This window comes from Oncorhynchus gorbuscha, linkage group LG10, assembly GCF_021184085.1.
Source record: "Oncorhynchus gorbuscha isolate QuinsamMale2020 ecotype Even-year linkage group LG10, OgorEven_v1.0, whole genome shotgun sequence".
Classification (NCBI taxonomy): domain Eukaryota; kingdom Metazoa; phylum Chordata; class Actinopteri; order Salmoniformes; family Salmonidae; genus Oncorhynchus; species Oncorhynchus gorbuscha.
Window position 1 is genome coordinate 77,836,497 of NC_060182.1, and position 26,959 is coordinate 77,863,455.

Below are 26,959 nucleotides of genomic sequence, written 5' to 3' on the forward strand. Positions count from 1 at the left end.
TAGTGCGATTGAGTCCGATTCCGTGGTTACATGAACTCTTTACAAACGTGATAAAACTTTGTTGCTCCTTGCTGAAAGAAGCTAAGTATTTGGTTGTATAGGCAACACCTCCTTCCTGCAGCAGCAGCAGCAGCAGCACATGTAGTCAGGAGTGGAGGAGAGGAGCACTGGTGAAAAAGTACCCAATTGTTATACTTGAGTAAAAGTAAAGATACCTTAATAGAAAATTACTCAAGTGAAAGTGAAAGTCACCCAGTAAAATACTACTTAAGTAAATGTCTAAAATAATTTGGTTTTAAATACACTTAAGTAGGAAGTACTTAAGTATCAAAAGTAAAAGTATAAATAATTTCAAATTCCTTATTAAGCAAATCAAACAGCACCATTTTATTGTTTTTATTTAAGGCTAGCAGGGGCCCACTCCAACACTCAGACATCATTTACAAACAGCCAGGGGCACACTCCAACACTCAGACATCATTTACAAACAGCCAGGGGCACACTCCAACACTCAGACATCATTCACAAACAGCCAGGGGGCCATTCCAACACTCAGACATCGTTTACAAACAGCCAGGGGGCCACTCCAACACTCAGACATCATTTACAAACAGCCAGGGGGCCACTCCAACACTCAGACATCATTTACAAACAGCCAGGGGCCCACTCCAACACTCAGACATCATTTACAAACAGCCAGGGGCACACTCCAACACTCAGACATCATTTACAAACAGCCAGGGGCCCACTCCAACACTCAGACATCATTTACAAACAGCCAGGGGGCCATTCCAACACTCAGATACCATTTACAAACAGCCAGGGGGCCACTCCAACACTCAGACATCATTTACAAACAAAGCATGCGTGTTTAGTGAGTCCGCCAGATCAGAGGCAGTAGGGATGACTGTTTATTTATGTTTTTTTAGGGGGTAGATCAGTTTTAATATTGCAGATAGATTGTAGCTTCCATCAATGTAATTGTCTGTATCATTTTCAATCCCCCATAAAAAATGTAAATATATATACTGTCATTCAAAAGTTTGGGGTCACTTAGAAATGTCCTTGTTTTTTAAAAGAAACGCACATTTTCTGTCCATTAAAATAACAACAAATTGATCAAAAATACAGTGTAGACATTGTTAATGTTGTAAATGACTATTGTACCTGGAAATGGATGATTTTTAATGGAATATCTACATACTGTAGGCATACAGAGGCCCATTATCAGCAACCATCACTCCTGTGTTCCAATGGAACGCTGTTAGCTAATCCAAGTTTATAATTTTAAAAGGCTAATTGATCATTAGAAAACCCTTTTGCAATTATGTTAGCTAAGCTGAAAATTGCTGTTCTGATTAAAGAAGCAATAAAACTGGCCTCCTTTAGAATAGTCTCAACTAAAACTGTATCTGGAGCATCAGCATTTGTGAGTTTGATTACAGGCTCAAAATGCCCAGAAACAAAGTACTTTCTTCTGAAACTTGTCAGTCTATTCTTGTTCTGAGAAATGAAGGCTATTCCATTTCTTGGCTATTGCCAAGAAACTGAAGATCTCGAACAACGCTGTGTACTACTCCCTTCACAGAACGGCACAAACTGGCTATAACTGGCTGGGGTCTTTGACAATTTTTAGGGCCTTCCTCTGACACCGCCTGGTGTAGAGGTCCTGGATGGCAGGCAGCTTAGCTCCAGTGATGTACCGGGCCGTACGCACTGCCCCCTGTAGTGCCTTGCGGTCAGAGGCCGAGCAGTTGCCGTACCAGGCAGTGATGCAACCAGTCAAGATGCTCTCGATGTTGCAGCTGTCGAACCTTTTGAGGATCTCAGGACCCATGCCAAATCTTTTTAGTTTCCTGAGTGGGAATAGGCTTTGTCGTGCCCTCTTCACGACTGTCTTGGTGTGTTTGGACCATTCTAGTTTGTTGTTGATGTGGACCCAGAGGAACTTGAAGCTCTCAACCTGCTCCAGATGTAGAGTATATTATCCATGTCCTTGTTCATACTCCCAAGAAACATAGGATATTACAGTTCTTCAGGTGCCTTTGATGGGATAGTCTGGAACGGCGCTCGTACACTTTGTTCTCTAGTGATTGTATGTTCGCCAATAGAACGAAGGATGTCTCGTCTCGTCAGGGATTTGCAAATCTTGCGCCGTCTCTTTCTCTTCGAGTTCCGGGGATTAGGGCCTGTTCCGGAATGAGCTGTATATACACAGCTGTTCTAATGTCCAATGTTCTGAGGTTCAGAAGCTGTTTTCGGTCATAGGAAATGATGGCGGAAATATTATGTAGAAAGAAAGTTTTGATTATTGTAAAAAAAACACACAAAATTGCAGAATTGGTCAGGAGCTCGTAAGATGGTAGCTATGCACTGCAGCGCCAACGTACTGTTTTGGCCCTCTCTCTCCCTCTCCATTTCCCTCTCTCTTTTTCTCTCTCTCACTTTACCACACTAGCTGTCTCAACCTCTGAATTCTCAGTTATGAAAAGCCAACTGACATTTCCTCCTGAGGTTCTGACCTGTTGCACCGTCTACAACCACTGTGGTTATTATTTGACCCTGCTGGTCATCTATGAATGTTTGAACCTCTTTCAGAACAATATGGCCTTAATGGCCATGTACTCTTATAATCTCCACCAGGCACAGCCAGAAGAGGACTGGCCACCCCGAAGAGCCTGGTTCCTCTCTAGGTTTTTTACTAGGTTCCTGCCTTTCTAGAGAGTTTTCCCTAGCCACCGTGCTTCTACATCTGCATTGCTTGCTCTTTGGGGTTTTAGGCTGGGTTTCTGTGTAAGCACTTTGTGACATCTGCTGATGTAAAACGGGCTTTATAAATACATTTGATTGATTAATTAATTGATTGCAGTATAAGGCCTTCTGAATGTCCGCTTCACGGACTGAACTCGCCAGATGTGTTTTACTCTATTCTGAATTCATGAAAATATTTCCAGTTAGTTAATTCAGCACTCAGAGGTTAGGTGCTGTGCCTTGATGTTTGCAATTCATCTACTATAACACCAGAAATGTGCCCAGCTGTTCAAAACACAAAGGATGGTAATGTGTATGTCAACACAGGCTAGGCAGTGTGAACAGATGTGAGCAGCTAAACTACAACTTGCTTTTTTGTTAATGATGACTGCATGTTATCCCATTTGAATAGCGTCAGTCTTTCAAATTAACAGAGTAATAACATGTCTGTGTCGTCAGCGATTTTCTAAGGTTTGTGTTTGTCCCTGCATTTTTCTGACGTGTGAGTAGCAGTCAGTCAGAGTCAGTCAGTCTATACTGTACAGCTCACTGCTGTATTGTGGTCTAAAAATAGCACAATCTTCTATTATTAGACAGCACATCCAAGGTCCTGTCAGGAAGGAGATCATCAGCACATCAATGGTCCTGTCAGGAAGGAGACTATGAGCACATCAATGGTCCTTTCAGGAAGGGGACTATCAGCACATCAATGGTCCTGTCAGGAAGAAGACTATCGGCACATCAATGGTCCTGTCAGGAAGGAGACTATCAGCACATCAATGGTCCTGTCAGGAAGGGGACTATCAGCACATCAATGGTCCTGTCAGGAAGGAGACTATCAGCACATCAATGGTCCTGTCAGGAAGGAGACTATCAGCACATCAATGGTCCTGTCAGGAAGGGGACTATCAGCACATCAATGGTCCTGTCAGGAAGGAGACTATCAGCACATCAATGGTCCTGTCAGGAAGGGGACTATCAGCACATCATTGGGCCTATCAGGAAGGAGACTATCAGCACATCAATGGTCCTGTCAGAATGGAGACTATCAGCACATCATTGGTCCTGTCAGGAATGAGACTATCAGCACATCAATGGTCCTGTCAGCAGCATACCGCCCTGCATACCACTGCTGGCATGCTTCTGAAGCTAAGCAGGGTTGGACCTGGTCAGTCCCTGGATGAGAGACCAGATGCTGCTGGAAGTGGTGTTGGAGGGCCAGTACGAGGCACTCTGTCCTCTGGTCTAAAATAATATCCCAATGCCAAAGGGCAGTAATTAGGGACATTGCCCTGTGTAGGGTGCCGCCTTTCGGGTGGGACGTTACACGGGTGTCCTGACTCTCTGAGGTCATTAAAGATCCCATGGCACTTATCGTAAGAGTAGGGGTGTTAACCCTGGTGTCCTGGCTAAATTCCCAATCTCACCCTCAAACCATCAGTCACCTAATAATCCCCAGTTTACAATTGGCTCATTCATCCCCCTCCTCTCCCCTGTAACTATTCCCCAGGTCGTTGCTGCAAATGAGGATGTGTTCTCAGTCAACTTACCTGGTAAAATAATGGATAAATAAAAATACATAAATAAAGGAAGGGGACTATCAGCACACCAATGGTCCTGTCAGGAAAGGAACTATCAGCACACCAATGGTCCTGTCAGGAAAGGAACTATCAGCACATCAATGGTCCTGTCAGGAAAGGAACTATCAGCACATCAATGGGCCTGTCAGGAAAGGAACTATCAGCACACCAATGGTCCTGTCAGGAAAGGAACTATCAGCACATCAATGGGCCTGTCAGGAAAGGAACTATCAGCACACCAATGGTCCTGTCAGGAAAGGAACTATCAGCACATCAATGGTCCTGTCAGGAAAGGAACTATCAGCACATCAATGGGCCTGTCAGGAAAGGAACTATCAGCACACCAATGGTCCTGTCAGGAAAGGAACTATCAGCACATCAATGGTCCTGTCAGGAAAGGAACTATCAGCACATCAATGGTCCTGTCAGGAAAGGAACTATCAGCACACCAATGGTCCTGTCAGGAAAGGAACTATCAGCACATCAATGGTCCTGTCAGGAAAGGAACTATCAGCACATCAATGGGCCTGTCAGGAAAGGAACTATCAGCACATCAATGGTCCTGTCAGGAAAGGAACTATCAGCACATCAATGGGCCTGTCAGGAAAGGAACTATCAGCACATCAATGGGCCTGTCAGGAAAGGAACTATCAGCACATCAATGGGCCTGTCAGGAAAGGAACTATCAGCACATCAATGGTCCTGTCAGGAAAGGAACTATCAGCACATCAATGGGCCTGTCAGGAAAGGAACTATCAGCACATCAATGGGCCTGTCAGGAAAGGAACTATCAGCACATCAATGGGCCTGTCAGGAAAGGAACTATCAGCACATCAATGGGCCTGTCAGGAAAGGAACTATCAGCACATCAATGGGCTTGTCAGGAAAGGAACTATCAGCACATCAATGGGCCTGTCAGGAAAGGAACTATCAGCACATCAATGGGCCTGTCAGGAAAGGAACTATCAGCACATCAATGGGCCTGTCAGGAAAGGAACTATCAGCACATCAATGGGCCTGTCAGGAAAGGAACTATCAGCACTGTTGTGTGCTGTTCTGATGCAGAAGGTTGTGTATATTATTATAGCATCAATATGAACACATAAGTGCATCAAAAATGAATCAATGATAAATCAATATACCCTCAGAAAAAGATCAAATTGAGACCAGCTCCAAAAGGGGAAGGTGAACACACAGCAATGAAAAGCTTTATTTAAAATGTCATGATACCACCGTCTTTTCTGCCATGATATTATCATGTGTTACGTTCAGAATGTTGAAATGATTATGTGAGGAACAGAACATCATGGTTTTGGGTCTGCATGCTGAACTGGAACAGTAATTGAGCTTGCTTTCTGTCAGGCTTCAGTCCTCTGCTCTCTCTCTCTCTCTCTCTCTCTCTCTCTCTCTCTCTCTCTCTCTCTCTCTCTCTCTCTCTCTCTCTCTCTCTCTCTCTCTCTCTCTCTCTCTCTCTCTCTCTCTCTCTCTCTCTCTCTCTCTCTCTCTCTCTCTCTTCTTATCGCCTACATAATGAAGATTTACAGCTCTGTCCTGTGCCTCCAAAACTAACTCATCTCATTTGTCATTCAGTTGGAGGCCCCTCCCACCCACCTGCACACCCAGGTTGCCCACATTTGCAAATCTCATCTGCACCACAACCACAGTAGTAAAAACTGTGGCTCTTCTGACGAACAATAGACTAATTAGAGAGCTAGTGGTGGTAGATTTAGTGAAACATCCAAGGCAACCAGTATTTTCCCATCTCACTCCATCTGTTATTTTTCTAACTGACTCAGAGTATATGTAGGCTGTAGGAAACATGAGGGCTGTGCCATTGTATAACACTCTCTGAAGAGCTTTCCTATGAAGTCCTCCCAAGCTGCAGTAGCTGGCTGGTTGTTCAGATTTAGGGTACAGTGCAGTACCTAGCTCTGTGCAGGTATAAGATACACAACATGGCTCCAGACAAAATTAGGGTTCACTACCACACTGCCTTGTTCAGTGCAGGTTTAGAGACATTATCTGGCTAACTGCAGGTTTAGGGTATAGGGTTAGGGTAATGGTAGGGGTAGATGGTTAGGGAACACTACCTACCTGGCTCAGTGCAATTCTTATCCAGTGTGTTATTGTCCCCGTCCAAGGCCATCAGCCTGCGTCCCAGGCGGTCAGATGTGTCAGCCAGCCCCTGCTCCAGGACCAGACCATGTCCTACAACAGGAAAGAGACAGGTATTGAACCACTCCCCACTTGGAGAATCCCTGGAAATAAATCTAGGAAGGTCTAACCAGGAAGTCAGAAGCTTACAATGTAGTTGGGACTAACCAATACTATAAGGATGGCAGTCTATAATACTTATTGAGCTCTGTGTTGTGCTTTATCAAACTTATCAACATATAAATCACCTGATGCCACTGTGTGACTGAATATAATGGGACTCATTTGTATGTAAAACAACAAGCCTGCTTACAACGGACAAGACAGTGCTATTTCCAGCTCTAACAGTGGCTTGTCTGTGGTGATGTATCTTCCATCCTCTTATGCATGATATCATTTGTTATAATCCCTTAAGCTCCTTGTTATTCTGGGGCGGCAGGTAGCCTAGTGGTTAGAGGTTTGGGCCAGTAACCGAAAGGTTGCTTGATCGAATCCCTGAGCTGACAAGGTACAAATCTGTTGTTCTGCCCCTGAACAAGGCAGTTAACCCACTGTTCCCTGGTAGGCTGTCAGTGTAAAAAAAAAGAATTTGTTCTTAACTGACTTGCCTAGTAAAATACATTCTAATACAATTAGTGAACTCTCTCTGTGACAGATTTTATCCAAACAGTTGATCAGGGGTTGGAACAGTTTCAGGGGGAAAAAACTAAATCCGGAAAATAACTAAGTTATTTGAGGAAGGGAAACAAAACCAGAAACGAATGTGATCTCTGGTGTCCCTGAAAATAACTAAGTTATTTGAGGAAGGGAAACAAAACCGAAAACGAATGTGATCTCTGGTGTCCCTGAAAATAACTAAGTTATTTGAGGAAGGGAAACAAAACAGGAAACGAATGTGATCTCTGGTGTCCCTGAAAATAACCGTTATTTTCTCATCTCTGGAACCAGTTAATGTCTTGTATATAATTATGTAAAACAGTGAAGTTATGATGCTAGTAATAGCCTAAACACATTCCAATTCACATCAACCCATGATGCTCAGTGCTTCAAGCACTTATCTGTCCATCAAACATGTAAACAACCCATTCCATAGCGCTGCTCTATCCAAGCAAATTGATGGATTTAGATTTGATCAGGATCCCCATTAGCCAACACCAATGGTAACAGCTAGTCTTCCTGGGCTCCGACACATAACGAAAAATACATTAAAGACAAAAATGTACATACTCATTTGAGTAAATTCATGAGCTAAATTTAAAAACAATGTTGATTTTGATTATGCTGGTCAGAGCACTGGAACGGAACCAAACAAGTATGGGTTCTGCTCGGAATGGAACGATTGGAAAATAATTTAGGTTCCAACACCTGGTTCAACTCGATAGGGCCCTATTATGTTCAAACAGGGACATACAACTACAGAGACATCTTTTATGGCACAATATAAAAATGGGTCTTATGATACAGCGAGCCCTAATGCAAGTGTAAAGGAAAATGGTAAGTAGGAAAGAATTTACACACCAGTCCTGTGACTTATTGTGTGTGTGTGTGTGTGTGTGTGTGTGTGTGTGTGTGTGTGTGTGTGTGTGTGTGTGTGTGTGTGTGTGTGTGTGTGTGTGTGTGTGTGTGTGTGTGTGTGTGTGTGTGTGTGTGTGTGTGTGTGTGTGTGTGTGTGTGTGTGGAGAAAGTTACAGAAATTAACATATTTTAAGAGTCAGGAATCTGATGGGTGTGTTGTTCATTAAAACTCCACATACCAGTTGTGAACTAATCTGGCATCGATAAGTGAGGGGTAATTCATTTCAAAGGCAAGACAGCATCAAACATGGACACATTCACAAATTATTGCCTCTGAAATGATTGTGCATTCTGGAGTACTTAACTTAATGTTGACAGTTTATAAGTGATTCTTCCATATTGGCGATAGAACATTTAATACCATAATGCCATAATACTACTTCCTGTAATAAATTGCTGATTCAAAGCCAAGTCTTGACTGTTCCACACTATCCCCATCTTTCTATTGTTTACATCATTTTGTAACATTCATGTAACAATTTATTCAGTGATCAAGAACAACAGATGAACACTGACATTTGAGTGACCACTCCTGAAATAATCATTCAAGGACTTGTCACAGTTCATATAGAACATTTGATGTCCTTGTAAATCATTTTGTAAACGTAGGTAATAGGTATTCTTTTTCAGCTCTCACACATAATGTATGGCACCAAAAGGGCTAAGTGCATACAGGTAAATGTGTGTTGAATCATGTTCTATACAAACAAATGTACAGGTTTTATGATCTGACCTAATACTGACAATAGATACTGTTGTCCTGTCTCAGAATGATGTAGTACAGTTAAATACAGAGAAGCCATATTGTAGCTGAAGTAAGACTGGTTGAACCCGACATGGTCTCCACAAACCCACCCAGCAGGCGAGGGACCCAACCCCGCGCCCCCCAAGGCGACAGAGACAGCACACGTCAAACCAAATGAATAGGAGACAAAAACAAACATGTCTATGACTGTCTTGAAGAAGGGAATACAGTATTTGGTGTAAATCAAAACTGACTGAGAATGACCTGCCACTCACATTATATTATAGAACCTGCACACACACACTGCTATTACCTCTCCACTTGAATCAGTCAGGGCCATAAACTATACTTTTATGAGTGTCCCAGATTCAGTGGGTATAAACACATTCTACAAACAGAACAGTCAGGTGTGCTGCCTGCCTGCCCAGTTTAAATGATGAGCAGCCTACATGTCATTTTTGTTTAAAATGCAAGAATCTCCCAAAATGGGACATGACGCGCATGCCACAAAAAACACAAATCTCCATCCCGAACCATGGTTATTATTATAGCGTCCCGCTATGCCGATTCTAGCGGATTTATATTCTGAAGCAGGCAAGCAGAATGACCTTTTGAGACACAATGTCATAGATTTATGATATATTAATTTGGCACCAATACAGTGCGTGCCAATTTGCGCAATCACATCATGAAATTCATTTTTTGTTCCACACAGTCCGGTGATTATAAACGCGTTCCCCCCGGGCCAACCCTGGGACCCCTTTCCCCTCGTATTCTTCTCACCTGTTTTTGTGAGCAGGGCGGACATGCACCATGCCAAACATAGAATACTGCAGATAAAACAGACTTGAACGAAAAGCATCTGTCTCCTCTTGCGAACTTTGAAGATTTTAGCTATAGCTCTCTTTTTTGACATGGTGCAGTTCTGCTCCGGTAGAGGCTCCATGTCTGTACCGTACGCGGGGAACAGGCTGGGGTATAGCGGGGAACAGGCTGGGGTATAGCGGACAGCAGGCTCGTCCTCCTCCCTATCACTGCAGATAGCGTCCCACTGAGCGCCGTGCCACAGATGGTTCGGACCGCAGAAATCACCCGAGTAGGCCTATAGTTTCAAACAGCAAAGGGTCGGGTTGCCGTCCTCATTTCAAATAGCCGAGGCGCGGATCTCTGACGGAGGCAGCGGAGCGAACAGCTCGCATGTGTGAATGTGTGAGCTCAGTCCCCGCTCCCTGGGAGCCGCAGGGAAAACACTACTCAGATGTTGGATTATGAAAACCGCACGTGGGAATTGTGTCCTGTGGCGAGAGAATGCTGTTATAGTGTAATCAAATTCAATTACACAATAGTCCCATTATTATATAGGCAGGCAAGTGAGACTACAGCCTAGGCTATACGTTTATTCTAAATATACCACTATTTGTCAAGCCGATGCTAGTTGGCATCTTCAAAAGCCGTCGACAACCCTTTTATATGTCCCCATGTGCACCCGTCAGTAGGTCCACCGTGGATTCTTGACAACAAGGTTTATTTATTGGCCGTTGAAAATAGGTTATTCTCCAATATTGTTCCATCCGCTTGGTATTGTCTCCTTCTCCCCAAAATGCTCAGGGGCTAAAACATTATCAACAAAAAATATTAGCTCATCCCACACTTTCGTTCCATGACAGCGCGCGCTCCCCCACATGCAGCGGCAACTTCTACATGTGAGTGGAATGTACACGTGACGCTGCTCCTCCATGGTGGTAGTCTACAACTATGCCTGTATCTACCAGCCTACTCTATCCATCCATCCTAGGTGGGGAAAAAATGGCCAGCTGCCAGTATCTACTGGCCTACTAGGTCCATCCTACCTTCATGGCCTAAATTGGTCATCTTACTGATGCAGGACAGAATTGCAGAAGCGGCAAAAGTCAAATCGACTGTAAATTATAGTAATAGTTAAAGCTGAAGTATGTAACTTTTTGGATAGTGGTCAAATTCACGTAGAAATGTTATTTCTAGATCTGCTGTCATTCTCATTGAAAGCAAGTCTAAGAAGTGGTAGATCTGTTCTTTGTGTGCAATTTCTATGCTCCTGTTTTTAAGTTTCCTTTTTGCTGAAAATACAATATTTTTGGTAATTGAACATATATTTTTACAGCGGTTTAGATGGTACAATGATTCTTTACTATATTATACATAGCTTTTTTGTCACATAAACTGAAATTAAGCTAACTATTGGCATTTTAGCAACCAGTAAATGTCATAAATGTCTGCATATTGCACCTTTATATTGTTACGAGTAAATGAGTGAAGAGGTGTGGAGTCAGGCGCAGAGAGCAAAAGATGTGGGAAAAACAACACGCTTTAATGTCCCGGAAACATAACATGAACAAAAGTGGAAACACAAATGAACAGAAATATAAACGGACAGCGTGAAACCCAAATGCCAACAAAAATACACTCAAACAAGAAAACAGGCAAACAAGCCCGCACGAAACAGAAGCGGGCTGAACAGACTATATATAACCCTATCCTAACAACCAAACAAGAAACAGGTGCTACCAATTAGACAGAACTAAACGAACACAGAACAACGGATCGGCGATAGCTAGTAGACCGGCGACGACGACCGCCGAGCGCCACCCGAACAAGAAGGGGAGTCACCTTCGGTAATATTTGTGACATATATGCATTAATTCATGTTAAATGAATCACTTGCATGTTTAGTATTTTATCCTTATTGAAACAGATTATTTCTGGCTACTGTGACGTTACATGTTATTTGTATTATTATTAAATATATATTTTACAATTGCAAATATTTGATCAAACTCATATTATGGTTAAATAAATGATTTACAAATAATTTGTGTTCCTCAATAAAACTTTACAGCATCCTGTTGTTGAGATGAATTGTCCACCTCAACAACAGCAACAGCCCATTCACATTACACTCCATGCAGTTTGGCTTCAGAGCAAAACACTCCACAGAAACAGCCAACTGCTTTCTTTTGGAAAAAGTGGACAAAGGGGGTGTTGTTGGGGCTGTATTTCCAGACCTAAGGAAAGCTTTTGATACTGTTAACCATGAGGATCTCATTACAAAACTGTCCAAGTTCAACTTTTCCTCCGATGCCTTGAGATGGATGAAATCATACATTGAAGGCGGAACCCAGTGTGTCAGAGTGAGCAATGAGCTGTCACCCACTCTCAGCTATGATGTGGGGGTGCCCCAAGGGTCAATACTGGGGTCCCTCCTGTACAGCCTGTACAATAATGATCTACTGGGTTTGTAGTTTAAATGCATGCAGATGATACAGTGATATATGTGCATGCAAAGAGCAAACAACAAGCTGCACAAGAACTACCTACTGTAATGGTCCAGGTTACAAAGTGTCTCTGTGACTCATGTTTGCATCTCGATGGGAAAAACAGTCTGCATGTTCTTCACAAAGAGGGCAACTGATGCTACTGAGCCAGATGCCTATGTGTCAGGGGAGAAGCTCCAGGTGGTATCCTTGGTATCTGTCATGTTTTGTCTTAGATTGTCTTGTCATTTTGCTTTTCCCTCTGTTCATTTTCCCCCTGCTGGTCTTTTTAGGTTCGTTCCCCTTTTTCTCTCTCCCTTCCTCTCTCTCTTCTCTCTATCGTTCCGTTCCTGCTCCCAGCTGTTCCTATTCCCCTAATCAATCATTTAGTCTTCCCACACCTGTTCCTTATCTTTTCCCCTGATTAGAGTCCCTATTTCTTCCCTTGTTTTCCGTTCCTGTCCTGTCGGATCCTTGTCTATTGTTCACCGTGCTGTGTCTGTGTATCGCCCCTGTCGTGTCGTGTTTCCCTCAGATGCTGCGTGGAGAGCAGGTGTCTGAGTCTGCTAGGTTCAAGTGCCTTCCCGAGGCAACCTGCAGTTCTTGATCGAGTCTCCAGTCTGTTCTCGTCATTACGAGTGTAATTATGTCTTATGTTTGTAGAATTACTTTACTGGATTAAAGACTCTGTTTTCGCCAAGTCGCTTTTGGGTCCTCATTCACCTGCATGACAGAAGGATCCGACCAAAGAATGGACCCAGCGACTACAGACGTTCGTAACACTGCCGTCGAGATCCAAGGAGCCATGCTCGGCAGACACGAGCAGGAATTGTCTGCTGCTCGCCATGCCGTGGAGAACCTGGCCGCTCAGGTTTCCGACCTCTCTGGACAGTTCCAGAGTCTTCGTCTCGTGCCACCTGTTACTTCCTGGCCTGCCGAGCCTCCGGAACCTAGGGTTAATAACCCACCTTGCTACTCCGGGCAGCCCACGGAGTGCCGCTCCTTTCTCACCCAGTGTGATATTGTGTTCTCTCTCCAACCCAACACATACTCTAGCGAGAGAGCTCGGGTTGCTTACGTCATTTCACTCCTTACTGGTCGGGCTCGAGAGTGGGGCACAGCTATCTGGGAGGCAAGGGCTGATTGTTCAAACAATTACCAGAACTTTAAAGAGGAGATGATTCGGGTTTTTGACCGTTCAGTTTTTGGTAGGGAGGCTTCTAGGGCCCTGGCTTCCCTATGCCAAGGTGATCGATCCATAACGGATTACTCTATAGAGTTTCGCTCTCTTGCTGCCTCTAGTGACTGGAACGAGCCGGCGCTGCTCGCTCGTTTTCTGGAGGGACTCCACGCAGTGGTCAAAGATGAGATTCTCTCTCGGGAGGTTCCTTCCAGTGTGGACTCTTTGATTGCTCTCGCCATCCGCATAGAACAACGGGTAGATCTTCGTCACCAAGCTCGTGGAAGAGAGCTCGCGTCAACGGTGTTTCCCTGCTCCGCATCGCAACCATCTCCCTCCTCTGGCTCAGAGACTGAGCCCATGCAGCTGGGAGGTATTCGCATCTCGACCAAGGAGAGGGAACGGAGGATCACCAACCGCCTGTGCCTCTATTGCGGATTTGATGGACATTTTGTCAATTCATGTCCAGTAAAGGCCAGAGCTCATCAGTAAGCGGAGGGCTACTGGTGAGCGCTACTACTCAGGTCTCTTCATCTAGATCCTGTACTACTATGTCGGTCCATCTACGCTGGACCGGTTCGGGTGCTACATGCAGTGCCTTGATTGACTCTGGGGCTGAGGGTTGTTTCATGGACGAAGCATGGGCTCGGAAACATAACATTCCTTTCAGACAGTTAGACAAGCCTACGCCCATGTTTGCCTTAGATGGTAGTCATCTTCCCAGTATCAGATTTGAGACACTACCTTTAACTCTCACAGTATCTGGTAACCACAGTGAGACTATTTCTTTTTTGATTTTTCGTTCACCTTTTACACCTGTTGTTTTGGGTCATCCCTGGCTAGTATGTCATAATCCTTCTATTAATTGGTCTAGTAATTCTATCCTATCCTGGAACGTTTCTTGTCATGTGAAGTGTTTAATGTCTGCCATCCCTCCCATTTCTTCTGTCCCCACTTCTCAGGAGGAACCTGGCGATTTGACAGGAGTGCCGGAGGAATATCATGATCTGCGCACGGTCTTCAGTCGGTCCCGAGCCAACTCCCTTCCTCCTCACCGGTCGTATGATTGTAGTATTGATCTCCTTCCGGGGACCACTCCTCCTCGGGGTAGACTATACTCTCTGTCGGCTCCCGAACGTAAGGCTCTCGAGGATTATTTATCTGTGTCTCTTGACGCCGGTACCATAGTGCCTTCTTCCTCTCCGGCCGGGGCGGGGTTCTTTTTGTTAAGAAGAAGGACGGTACTCTGCGCCCCTGCGTGGATTATCGAGGGCTGAATGACATAACGGTTAAGAATCGTTATCCGCTTCCCCTTATGTCATCAGCCTTCGAGATTCTGCAGGGAGCCAGGTGCTTTACTAAGTTGGACCTTCGTAACGCTTACCATCTCGTGCGCATCAGAGAGGGGGACGAGTGGAAAACGGCGTTTAACACTCCGTTAGGGCATTTTGAGTACCGGGTTCTGCCGTTTGGTCTCGCCAATGCGCCAGCTGTTTTTCAGGCATTAGTTAATGATGTTCTGAGAGACATGCTGAACATCTTTGTTTTTGTCTATCTTGACGATATCCTGATTTTTTCACCGTCACTCGAGATTCATGTTCAGCACGTTCGACGTGTTCTACAGCGCCTTTTAGAGAATTGTCTCTACGTGAAGGCTGAGAAGTGCTCTTTTCATGTCTCCTCCGTTACTTTTCTCGGTTCCGTTATTTCCGCTGAAGGGATTCAGATGGATTCCGCTAAGGTCCAAGCTGTCAGTGATTGGCCCGTTCCAAGGTCACGTGTCGAGTTGCAGCGCTTTTTAGGTTTCGCTAATTTCTATCGGCGTTTCATTCGTAATTTCGGTCAAGTTGCTGCCCCTCTCACAGCTCTTACTTCTGTCAAGACGTGTTTTAAGTGGTCCGGTTCCGCCCAGGGAGCTTTTGATCTTCTAAAAGAACGTTTTACGTCCGCTCCTATCCTCGTTACTCCTGACGTCACTAGACAATTAATTGTCGAGGTTGACGCTTCAGAGGTAGGCGTGGGAGCCATTCTATCCCAGCGCTTCCAGTCTGACGATAAGGTTCATCCTTGCGCTTATTTTTCTCATCGCCTGTCGCCATCCGAACGCAACTATGATGTGGGTAACCGCGAACTGCTCGCCATCCGCTTAGCCCTAGGCGAATGGCGACAGTGGTTGGAGGGAGCGACCGTTCCTTTTGTCGTTTGGACAGACCATAAGAACCTTGAGTACATCCGTTCTGCCAAACGACTTAATGCCCGTCAAGCTCGTTGGGCGTTGTTTTTCGCTCGTTTCGAGTTTGTGATTTCTTACCGTCCGGGTAGCAAAAACACCAAGCCTGATGCCTTATCCCGTCTGTTTAGTTCTTCTGTGGCTTCTACTGATCCCGAGGGGATTCTTCCTTATGGGCGTGTTGTCGGGTTGACAGTCTGGGGAATTGAAAGACAGGTTAAGCAAGCACTCACGCACACTGCGTCGCCGCGCGCTTGTCCTAGTAACCTCCTTTTCGTTCCTGTTTCCACTCGTCTGGCTGTTCTTCAGTGGGCTCACTCTGCCAAGTTAGCTGGTCATCCCGGTGTTCGAGGCACTCTTGCGTCTATTCGCCAGCGCTTTTGGTGGCCGACTCAGGAGCGTGACACGCGCCGTTTCGTGGCTGCTTGTTCGGACTGCGCGCAGACTAAGTCGGGTAACTCTCCTCCTGCCGGTCGTCTCAGACCGCTCCCCATTCCTTCTCGACCATGGTCTCACATCGCCCTAGACTTCATTACCGGTCTGCCTTTGTCTGCGGGGAAGACTGTGATTCTTACGGTTGTCGATAGGTTCTCTAAGGCGGCACATTTCATTCCCCTCGCTAAACTTCCTTCCGCTAAGGAGACGGCACAAATCATCATCGAGAATGTGTTCAGAATTCATGGCCTCCCGTTAGACGCCGTTTCAGACAGAGGCCCGCAATTCACGTCACAGTTTTGGAGGGAGTTCTGTCGTTTGATTGGTGCGTCCGTCAGTCTCTCTTCCGGGTTTCATCCCCAGTCTAACGGTCAAGCAGAGAGGGCCAATCAGACGATTGGTCGCATACTACGCAGCCTTTCTTTCAGAAACCCTGCGTCTTGGGCAGAACAGCTCCCCTGGACAGAATACGCTCACAACTCGCTTCCTTCGTCTGCTACCGGGTTATCTCCGTTTCAGAGTAGTCTGGGTTACCAGCCTCCTCTGTTCTCTTCCCAGCTTGCCGAGTCCAGCGTTCCCTCCGCTCAAGCGTTTGTCCAACGTTGTGAGCGCACCTGGAGGAGGGTGAGGTCTGCACTTTGCCGTTACAGGGCACAGACTGTGAGAGCCGCCAATAAACGCAGGATTAAGAGTCCAAGGTATTGTTGCGGCCAGAGAGTGTGGCTTTCCACTCGCAACCTTCCTCTTACGACAGCTTCTCGTAAGTTGACTCCGCGGTTCATTGGTCCGTTCCGTGTCTCCCAGGTCGTCAATCCTGTCGCTGTGCGACTGCTTCTTCCGCGACATCTTCGTCGCGTCCATCCTGTCTTCCATGTCTCCTGTGTCAAGCCCTTTCTTCGCACCCCCGTTCGTCTTCCCTCCGCCCCTCCCGTCCTTGTCGAGATCGCACCTATTTACAAGGTACGTAGGATCATGGACATGCGTTCTCGGGGACGGGGTCACCAATACTTAGTGGATTGGGAGGGTTACGGTCCTGAGGAGAGGAGTTGGGTTCCGTCTCGGGACGTGCTGGACCGTTCACTCATTGATGATTTCCTTCGTTGCCGCCAGGATTCCTCCTCGAGTGCGCCAGGAGGCGCTCGGTGAGTGGGGGGGTACTGTCATGTTTTGTCTTAGATTGTCTTGTCATTTTGCTTTTCCCTCTGTTCATTTTCCCCTGCTGGTCTTTTTAGGTTCGTTCCCCTTTTTCTCTCTCCCTTCCTCTCTCTCTTCTCTCTATCGTTCCGTTCCTGCTCCCAGCTGTTCCTATTCCCCTAATCAATCATTTAGTCTTCCCACACCTGTTCCTTATCTTTTCCCCTGATTAGAGTCCCTATTTCTTCCCTTGTTTTCCGTTCCTGTCCTGTCGGATCCTTGTCTATTGTTCACCGTGCTGTGTCTGTGTATCGCCCTGTCGTGTCGTGTTTCCCTCAGATGCTGCGTGGAGAGCAGGTGTCTGAGTCTGCTAGGTTCAAGTGCCTTCCCGAGGCAACCTGCAGTTCTTGATCGAGTCTCCAGTCTGTTCTCGTCATTACGAGTGTAATTATGTCTTATGTTTGTAGAATTACTTTACTGGATTAAAGACTCTGTTTTCGCCAAGTCGCTTTTGGGTCCTCATTCACCTGCATGACAGTATCATACTTTATTCCAACATCTATTTTAAAAAGCAGGTGAAAAAGGTAACTCAAATAACCAAATTCAACCTAGCTAATTTCCGATTCATACAAAATTGATTGACTACAGAGGTAGGAAAACTGTATTTCAAATCTATGATACTCCCCCACTTAACATACTGCTTGACTAGTTGGGCCCAAGCTTGCTGTACAACATTAAAACCCATTCAGTCTGTCTACAAACAGGCTCTCAAAGTGCTTGATAGAAAGCCCAATAACCATCATCACTGTTACATCCTCAGAAAGTATGGGCTCCTGAGTCAGGAAAAATCTTGTGCAATACACCAACGCGTCTTTTATTCAAGATCCTAAATGGCCTGGCTCCACCTCCACTTAGTACTTTTGTTAATAACCTCTACAGGATCGGTGTCCCTATACCGGGACGGTTGTTGCTAACGTGTGTTAATGTGATTAGCATGGCGTTGTAAGTAACAGCAAACTTTCCAGGACATAGACATGTCTTATATGGGCAGAAAGCTAAAATTATTGTTAATCTAACTGCACTGACCAATTTAAAGTAGCTATTACGGTGAAAAAAATACCATACTATTGTTTGAGGAGAGTGCACAACAACAAAAAACTTTAATCGCGGCAATTGGATCACCTCTGAAACTAAATCATGCACTTACATTCAGTAATCTTGAGGGTCCCAGAAATAAAATGTAGCATAGTTTAGTTTGATATTTTTTATATTTTTATATTCAAACGTAGGAACTGTGTTCTACAGTTTGAACCCCTGCTGTTTCTGGCTCCACACCCACCACACCCGGCCATCTAGGTGTGTGAAAGTTAGTGTATAAGCTAATGATCCATCATGTATGACATTCCTGGGAGTGTGTAAACTTAAATGTTGTATTACCATGTAATTTTTGTATGTTCTCAATAGTTATGTACTTCAAAATGTATCAATTGACCAATTTGGAACATTTGGGCAGACAAATATTTTGTCAAGTATTGCAATGCTGGATCAATCTGAAACTTTGCACACACACACTGCTACCATCTAGTGGCCAAAATCTAAATTGCGCCTAAACTACAATTTATTATGGCCTTTCTCTTGCATGCAAAAGATGATAACAAACATAATAGAAAACGCATATTTTATTATTTGTATTATCTTTTACCAGATATAATGACTTATATTCTCCTACAATAATTTCACATTTCCACACATATCAAAGTGTTTCCTTTCAAATGGATTTCAAATATGCATATCCTTGATTCAGGTCCTGAGCTACAGGCAGTTAGATATGGGGATGTCATTATAGGCGAAAATGGGAAAAAAGTGTCCGCTCCCAAACCCATGGTAGCAGATCCACAAGGTCTGCCATGAGTGGTGACTGTAAAGTTCCCTTAAGGAAAAGCACATGTAGACAATCTGCTTTCTATGTGAGAGCTTCCAATGTCTGGAGCGCACTGCCATCAGACACACATAACTGCACCACCTATCCCACCTTCACAAAAAAACATAGACATATGGCTAAATGCCAATCAGACTTGTTAACATAATCCCTACCTGTGTATGTAGCTTGTGAGGTGTGGAGACACTATTGTGTTTATGTATTTTGTTTAGTTGCTTTTTGTGCAATTGCTGTCTGCGTGCTACGTGCTGCTTGTTATATTTTGCTCTGCATGTGCTCACTGTTCATTTAAAAAAAAAAAATATTATTGTAATTGTTTTTAATAGCCTGCCCAGGGAATGCAGTTGAAAATTTGCCGGTTGGCTAAATCCGTCACTTTAAATGAAACGTTGATTAATGTGCGCTTCCCTGTAAACATTAAAATAACCATAGTTACTATGGACACCAGTAACACTAACAAATAATTGATACACTGTAGTTACATAGTAATGACAACAACAGTTGGCTACACAATAATAAGAAAACGGTGTTATTGTTATCAGGAACCAAAGTAAGACCCAAGTGCAGAATGTGTGAAGTAACAATGTGTATGGTAACAGGGGCAGGCAAACGACAGGTCAAGGCATGCAGGGGTTGATAATCCAGAGTAGAGGCCAAGATACAGGACGGCAGGCAGGCTCAGGGTCAGGTCAGGCAGAGGTCGGTAATCCAGAGTAGAGGCCAAGATACAGGACGGCAGGCAAACGACAGGTCAAGGCATGCAGGGGTTGATAATCCAGAGTAGAGGCCAAGATACAGGACGGCAGGCAAGCTCAGGGTCAGGTCAGGCAGAGGTCGGTAATCCAGAGTAGAGGCCAAGATACAGGACGGCAGGCAAACGACAGGTCAAGGCATGCAGGGGTTGATAATCCAGAGTAGAGGCCAAGATACAGGACGGCAGGCAGGCTCAGGGTCAGGTCAGGCAGAGGTCGGTAATCCAGAGTAGAGGCCAAGATACAGGACGGCAGGCAAACGACAGGTCAAGGCATGCAGGGGTTGATAATCCAGAGTAGAGGCCAAGATACAGGACGGCAGGCAGGCTCAGGGTCAGGTCAGGCAGAGGTCGGTAATCCTGAGGTGGAGCAAAGGTACAAGGACGGCAGGCAGGCTCAGGGAAAGGCAGAGTGTTCAAGCAGATGGGTACAGGGTCAGGACAGGAAAGGTAAAAAACCAGGAGGATGAGAAAAAAAGAGAAAATGGAAAAGCAGGAGCTGAGACAGAACGCTGGTAGGCTTGAACAAACAAGATGAACTGGCAACAGACAGAAAACACAGGTATAAATACCCAGAGGATAAGTGGGGCAGATGGGCAACACCTGGAGGGAGTAAAGACAAGCACAAGGACAGGTGAAACAGATAACGGCGTGACAACTGTGGTGTCAAATCTGGTGCATTATTCAAATCTAGCTAATCAAGAGGACTATCTTTACATACCCCTCACCTACATGCATTTCACTTAGCCTACATAAATTACATATAAGTTACATAGATATTACAATTATTTCAGGATATGTCTTAACTCCCCAAGCACCACAGCAAGTGTTCTACTATGCATCATTTATAAGTATTTTTTCTCAGCTCGGTGTTATTGTTGTAAGTCATGATTAAATATGCTTATTGTGTCTTCTATGTTCTATGAAGGAGTGGGCTGCTTATGAGGCATATGATTGCTCTTAAACTGAAAGGCCAATATTCCGCTCAGCAGGCAATTTTATCCAGAGCAACCTCAAATGCAGTGAGTGAATACGTTTCTTGTATATGTATGAGATCCCCCACAACCTTGGCGTGGGTGGTTGCTCCAATGCCTGTCCCTGCTGCTACTGCCAGACTACTGCTGTGAGAAACACAAAGAAGGAAGTGTGTTTCTCTCTCTCTCTCTGGGCAGCACGTCACATGATGACATAGAGCTGAGGCTTTGTCTGGCCCATGGCCTGGACTCAGATGACTGATCTCCTGATTGTAGCCCATGCCTGGCCTGGAATCAGATGACTGGTCTCCTGATTGTAGCCACCCCTGATCCTTTCAACTGAAATCAGCAAAAACAAAATAATGTTTTATTTTGCATGGAGACCGAGTGCTCTTCAGGTAATGCACCATTGACTGATATCATGCACTGATCAGTGACGGCTGGTTGCACTTTGAATCGGAGGACGGCTCATTGTAATGGCTGGGACAGACTTAATGGAACAGTATCGAACCCATGATTTCCAGGAGATGGATTCAGTTCAATTTATTCCATTCCAGCTATTAGTATGAGCCATCCTCCCCTCACCAGCCACCAGCCACCACTGGCACTGATAATATGAAACATATAGAAGGAGTCAGTGTGTTGTGTTCAATGTCTTCATCACCCTCCAAACCATGTGGTTCCTTCAGGTTCCCCAGCTAGGAAAAGTTTAAATAAGGTCATTTTTTAGTTGTAAATGGTTTACTGGTTGAGGAGATTTCATATAACCAGATACATTACTACCAGCCCATTAAATCTAGAGGGGCACAGGCCCCCACCATTTTATCCATCTGTAGCTAATGCTGAAAATATAGGATTTAAGATATGGTTTCTTCTATGCATTAATGATTCAAAGATATTGAATTCGGCCATCTGTGCCCTTTCAAAAACAAAATAGGTACATGAGTAAGGGCTCTGCTTTTTCTCCTCTTAAAAACTAGTGTTTAAAAAATACATGAATTATAGCATCAACCTACTCAGTGAATACAGTCCGTTAATACACACTCAGAGGATTCTTTATTCCCTCGGGATTCGATTATGCTGTAGGTGTAACGGCGTTCGTTTGTTGAAAGAGAGTCGGACCAAAATGCGGCGTGGTAGTACTCATGTTCTTTAATGAAAAAACAACGATACATGAAATAACTGTATATATACAAAAACAACAAACGGAACGTGAATACCTATACAGCCTGTCTGGTGAACAATAACACAGAGACAGGAACAATCACCCACAAAATACACAGTGAAACCCCGGCTACCTAAATACGGTTCCCAATCAGAGACAACGAGAATCACCTGACTCTGATTGAGAACCGCCTCAGGCAGCCAAACCTATGCTACACCCCTACTCAGCCGCAATCCCAATGCCTACAAAACCCCAATATGAAATACAACAAAATAAACCCATGTCACACCTTGGACTGACCAAATATATAACGAAAACACAAAATACTATGACCAAGGCGTGACAGTAGGGAGCAGAGGAGTGCGAACAAAAAATATAACCGTTTTTCCAGTCATCCCATAAGACTATAAAACAAAACAATAAAGAATAATGAAATGTGACGACAGTGGAGTGCTGACATACAACTACACATAAACAATATCCCACAACTCACAGGTGGAAAAAAGGCTCCTAAATATGATCCCCAATTAGACACAATGATTACCAGCTTCCTCTAATTGGGAATCATACAGAATCACCAACATAGAAAAACAAAACTAGACCCCCACATAAAAATAATGAACTAGACTAACCCCCAAGTCAAGCCCTGACCTACTCCACCATAGAAAATAAGGACTCTCTATGGTCAGTAAGTGACAGTGCCCCCCCCCAAAGGTGCGGACTCCGGCCGCAAAACCTGAAACCAAAAGGGAGGGTTAGGGGGGGTGGGTGTCTAGTGTCGGTGGCGGCTCTGGTTCAGGACGTAGAACCCTCTCATCCCGCGGATCCGCCAGCATTTGAGCCGACTCTGGTGCGGGTCGAAGAACACACTCATCCTGCGGATCCAGCCATGGACCCAGGCTAAACACTGTGCCTGGACTGGACCGAGATGCCGAGGAAGACTCCTGCCAAGGAGAGGGACTGGACACCGGCCCTGGCCTGGACATCGGTACAGAGGAAGACTCCTGCCATGGAGCGTGTCTGAACTGAGAATCGGCGCAGAGGAGGGCTCCTGCCATGGAGCTGGAGTGGACGCCGTGTCTGGACTGGACATCGGTGCAGAGGAAGGGTCCTGCCCTGGAGCTGGACTGGACGCCATGTTTGGAAGCTCCGGACCATGGACCATCGCCAAAGGTTCCGAGCTGTGGACCGTCTCAGGAGGTTCCGGACTGGGAAACGTTGTTGGAGGTTCCGGACTGTGGACCGTCTCAGGAGGTTCCGGACTGTGGACTGTCTCAGGAGGTTCCGGACTGGGAAACGGCGTTGGAGGTTCTGGACTGGGAAACGTCGCTGGAATCTCTGGACTGGGAACTATCACCAGAAGCTCTGGACTGGGAACCGTTGGCGGAAGCTCTGGACAGGGAACTGTCGCCAGAAGCTCTGTACTGGGGAACGTAGCAGGAAGCCTGGTGCGTGGGGCCGGCACTGGTGGTACCGGACTGGTGACACGCACCTCAGGGTGAGCGCGAGGAGCAGGCACAGGACGTACCCTACCCCGGAGGCGCACTGGAGGCCTGATGCGTGGGGCCGTTACAGGTGGCACGGGACTGGTGACACGCACTTCAGGGCGAGTGCGGGGAGGAAGCACAGGACGTACTGGACTGGGCAGGCGCACTGGAGGCCTGATGAGTGAGGACGGTACAGGTGGCACCGGACTGGTGACATGCACTTCAGAGAGAGTGCGGGGCGAAGGAACAGGAAGTACTGGGCTGTGAAGGCGCACCGGAGACCTGGTGCATGTAGCCTTCATCAATGGTACCGATGACACACCTCGCTCGGCAAGTGCGAGGAGCTAGCACAGGACACACTGGGCTGTGGAGGCGCACTGGAGACCTGGCTCGTAGAGCCGGCACAAATTTTACCGGAACGATGACACACTTCGCATGGCGAATGCGAGGAGCTAGCACAGGACGTACTGGTCTGTGGAGGCATACATCTGGGAGAATGAGAGGAGCAGGCACAGGACGTACCGGACTGGGGAGGCGCACTGCAAGCCTGATGCGTGGGCCCAGCACAGCTTGCACCGGACTGGTAACACGCTTCTCCAAACGTCTGCTTTGCCACATACTCCTCGCCAACTCCATTTTCCGGTATCCTTCCTCGCGCTGTTCCATTGAATCCCAGGCGTGCTCTGGTACTCTCCCTGGGATGCCCGACCACCTCTCTACCTCCTCCCATGTTGTCACTGGTTCACACCTCGGTTCCGCCGACCACCCCGTGTGCCACCCTCCAAAATTCTCGGGCTGTCTTTTGGTCTTTCCTTAGTGGCCACGAACCCTGTCGTCGTCGCTGTTCTCCCTTCTCTCCTTGCGTCTGCTGTGACTCCTGTCAAGGAAGGATCTCCTGTCCTTCCATTATTTCCTCCCAGGTCCAACTTATTTTCCTTATTGTAGCACGCTGCTTGGTCCTGGTGTGGTGGGATATTCTGTCATGTTTGTTTGTAGAGACGGACCAAGGCGCAGCGTGATTACAGATCCATATAATTTATTAAAGTGAAACTATAAAACAAAACAATAAAGAATAACAAAACTTGACGACAATGGAGTGCTGACATACAACTACACATAAACAATATCCCACAACTCACAGGTGGAAAAAAGGCTACCTAAATATGATCCCCAATTAGAGACAACGATTACCAGCTGCCTCTAATTGGGAATCATACAACATCACCAACATAGAAAAACAAAACTAGAACCCAACATAGAAATAATAAACTAGACTAACCCCCCAGTCACTCCCTGACCTACTCCACCATAGAAAATAAGGACTCTGTATGGTCAGGACGTGACAATTATATATCTCTACAGTGGATGGTTAGATGTGTTATGTTGCGTTCGTAACCAAGTGGAAAGTGGAAAGTGGAAAAAACGACTTGAATGGCCCAGCTGGTAATTACTAGTTATCAGTCATGAATCCCCTTGTGGCACGTTGAATGGAAGCTTATTGTGTGCAACATGGAGGGGAAATTGAATGCAACATGTTTTTTTTTATGTAGGACTAAGATATAATCCTACTACACCTGCTCTGGCACTTATCAGATGTGGCAGACTCGGGTGAGTTGCCTCCTGCAGAATTAAGCATTTCTTGCAGAAATAAGCATTTCTTGCAGAAAAATTATACACTATTTATAGGCAACATTTTGACTCGGGAAGAGGAGTGGAGAAATATTATTTATTTATTTCAGCATCTTGAGAGAATGTGAATGCTCAGTTAGTCCAGCAGGGCTAGACAATCTGGACCTCTCTTTCTTGGCACATTCCCGATCAGGCACATTTCCACTGTCCACTGATTGAAAGTGCTGTATCGCCCTCATTTTTCAGAGTAAAAGCCTGAAACAATGCCTAAAGACATGTAGAAGAAGCCATAGAGCTCGTGAACTGGGTCCTTTGTATGGTGGATAGGCTTTCAATGGGAAAACAGCCTTTCAAAATAATAGTACTTCCTGGTTGGATTCTCCTCGGGTTTTCGCCTGCCATATCATTTATGTTATACTCACAGACATTACTGTAACAGTGTTGGAAACTTTAGAGTGTTTTCTATCCAAATCTACTAATTAGATGCATATCCTAGCTTCTGGGCCTGAGTAGCAGGCCGTTTAATTTGGGCACGCTTTTCATCCAAAATTCCGAATGCTGCCCCCTACCCTAGTGAAGTGAAACACTGTTTCCTATGTTTGTTCAATGATCCATAAACAATTTATGAACATGCATCTGTGGAACGGTCATTAACCTAACACTAACAGCCTACAGATGGTAGGCAAGGTCACAATTATGACAACTTAGGACACTAAAGAGGCCTTTCTACTGACTCTGAAAAACACCAAAAGAAAGATGCCCAGGGTCCCTGCTCATCTGCGTGAATATACCTTAGGCATGCTGCAAGGAGGCATGCGGACTGCAAGTGTGGCCAGGACAGGACGGTCAGCTGATCATCCTCACAGTGGCAGACCATGTGTAACAAGACCTGCACAGGATTGGTACATCCGAACATTACACCTGCGGGACAGGTACAGGATGGCAACAACAACTGCCCTTGTTACACCAGGAATGCACAATCCCTCTATCAGTGTTCAGACTGTCCACATTAGGCTGAGAGAGGCTGGACTGAGTGCTTGTAGGCCTGCTGTAAGGCAGGTCCTCACCAGACATCACCGGTAATAATGTCGCCTATGGGCACAAACCTACCGTCGCTGGACCAGACAGGACTGGCAAAAAGTGCTCTTCACTGACAAGTTGTGATTTTGTCTCACCTGGGGTGATGGTCGGATTTACGTTTATCGTCGAAGGAATGAGCATTATACCGAGACCTGCACTCTGGAGCGGGATCAATTTGGAGGCGGAGGGCCCGTCATGGTCTGGGGCGCTGTATCACAGCATCATCGGACTGAGCTTGTTGTTATTGCAGGCAATCACAACGCTGTGCTTTATCGGGAAGACATCCTCCTCCCTCATGTGGTACCCTTCCTGCAGGCTCATCCTCACATGACCTTCCAGCATGACAATGCCACCATCCATACTGCTCGTTCTGTTTGTGATTTCCTGCAAGACAGGAATGTCAGTGTTCTGCCATGGCCAGCGAAGAGCCTGGACCTCAATCCCATTGAGCATATCTGGGACCTGTTGGATCGGAGGGTGAGGGCTAGGGCCATTCCCCACAGAAATGTCCGGGAACTTGCAGGTGCCTTGGTGGAAGAGTGGTGTAACATCTCACAGCAAGAACTGGCAAATCTGGTGCTGTCCATGAGGAGGAGATGCACTGCAGTACTTAATGCAGCTGGTGGCCACACCAGATACTGACATACTTTTGTTTTTTACCCCCCTTAGTTCAGGGACACATTATTCAATTTCTGTTAGTCACATGTCTGTGGAACTTGTTCAGTTCTTGTTGAATCTTGTTACGTTCATACAAATATTTACATGTTAAGTTAGTTGAAAATGAACTCAGTTGACAGTGAGAGGAGATTTCTTTTTTTGCAGAGTTTATATATACACATACACACACACACGTTCACAGT

At 45.6% G+C, this 26,959-nt stretch overlaps 1 protein-coding gene across 5 annotated transcripts in view; it reads right to left on the minus strand.

Annotated features, from left to right (window-relative positions):
- LOC124046598 (sodium/potassium/calcium exchanger 4-like) overlaps positions 1–10,512 on the minus strand; it is a 51,531-nt gene extending 41,019 nt beyond the window's left edge. For 3 of the 5 annotated variants that reach the window (XM_046367149.1, XM_046367151.1, XM_046367152.1), the window contains exons 1-2: positions 9,589–10,512; positions 6,426–6,539 (exon numbers count right to left, since the gene is read on the minus strand). In XM_046367149.1, the coding sequence (XP_046223105.1) occupies positions 6,426–6,539; positions 9,589–9,751 (277 nt within the window). In that variant the 5' untranslated portion in view covers positions 9,752–10,512. The remainder of the gene's footprint in view (positions 1–6,425; positions 6,540–9,588) is intronic. The other 2 variants (XM_046367154.1, XM_046367150.1) reach the window with 1 other exon arrangement.
- Between the last annotated feature and the right edge of the window lie 16,447 nt (positions 10,513–26,959).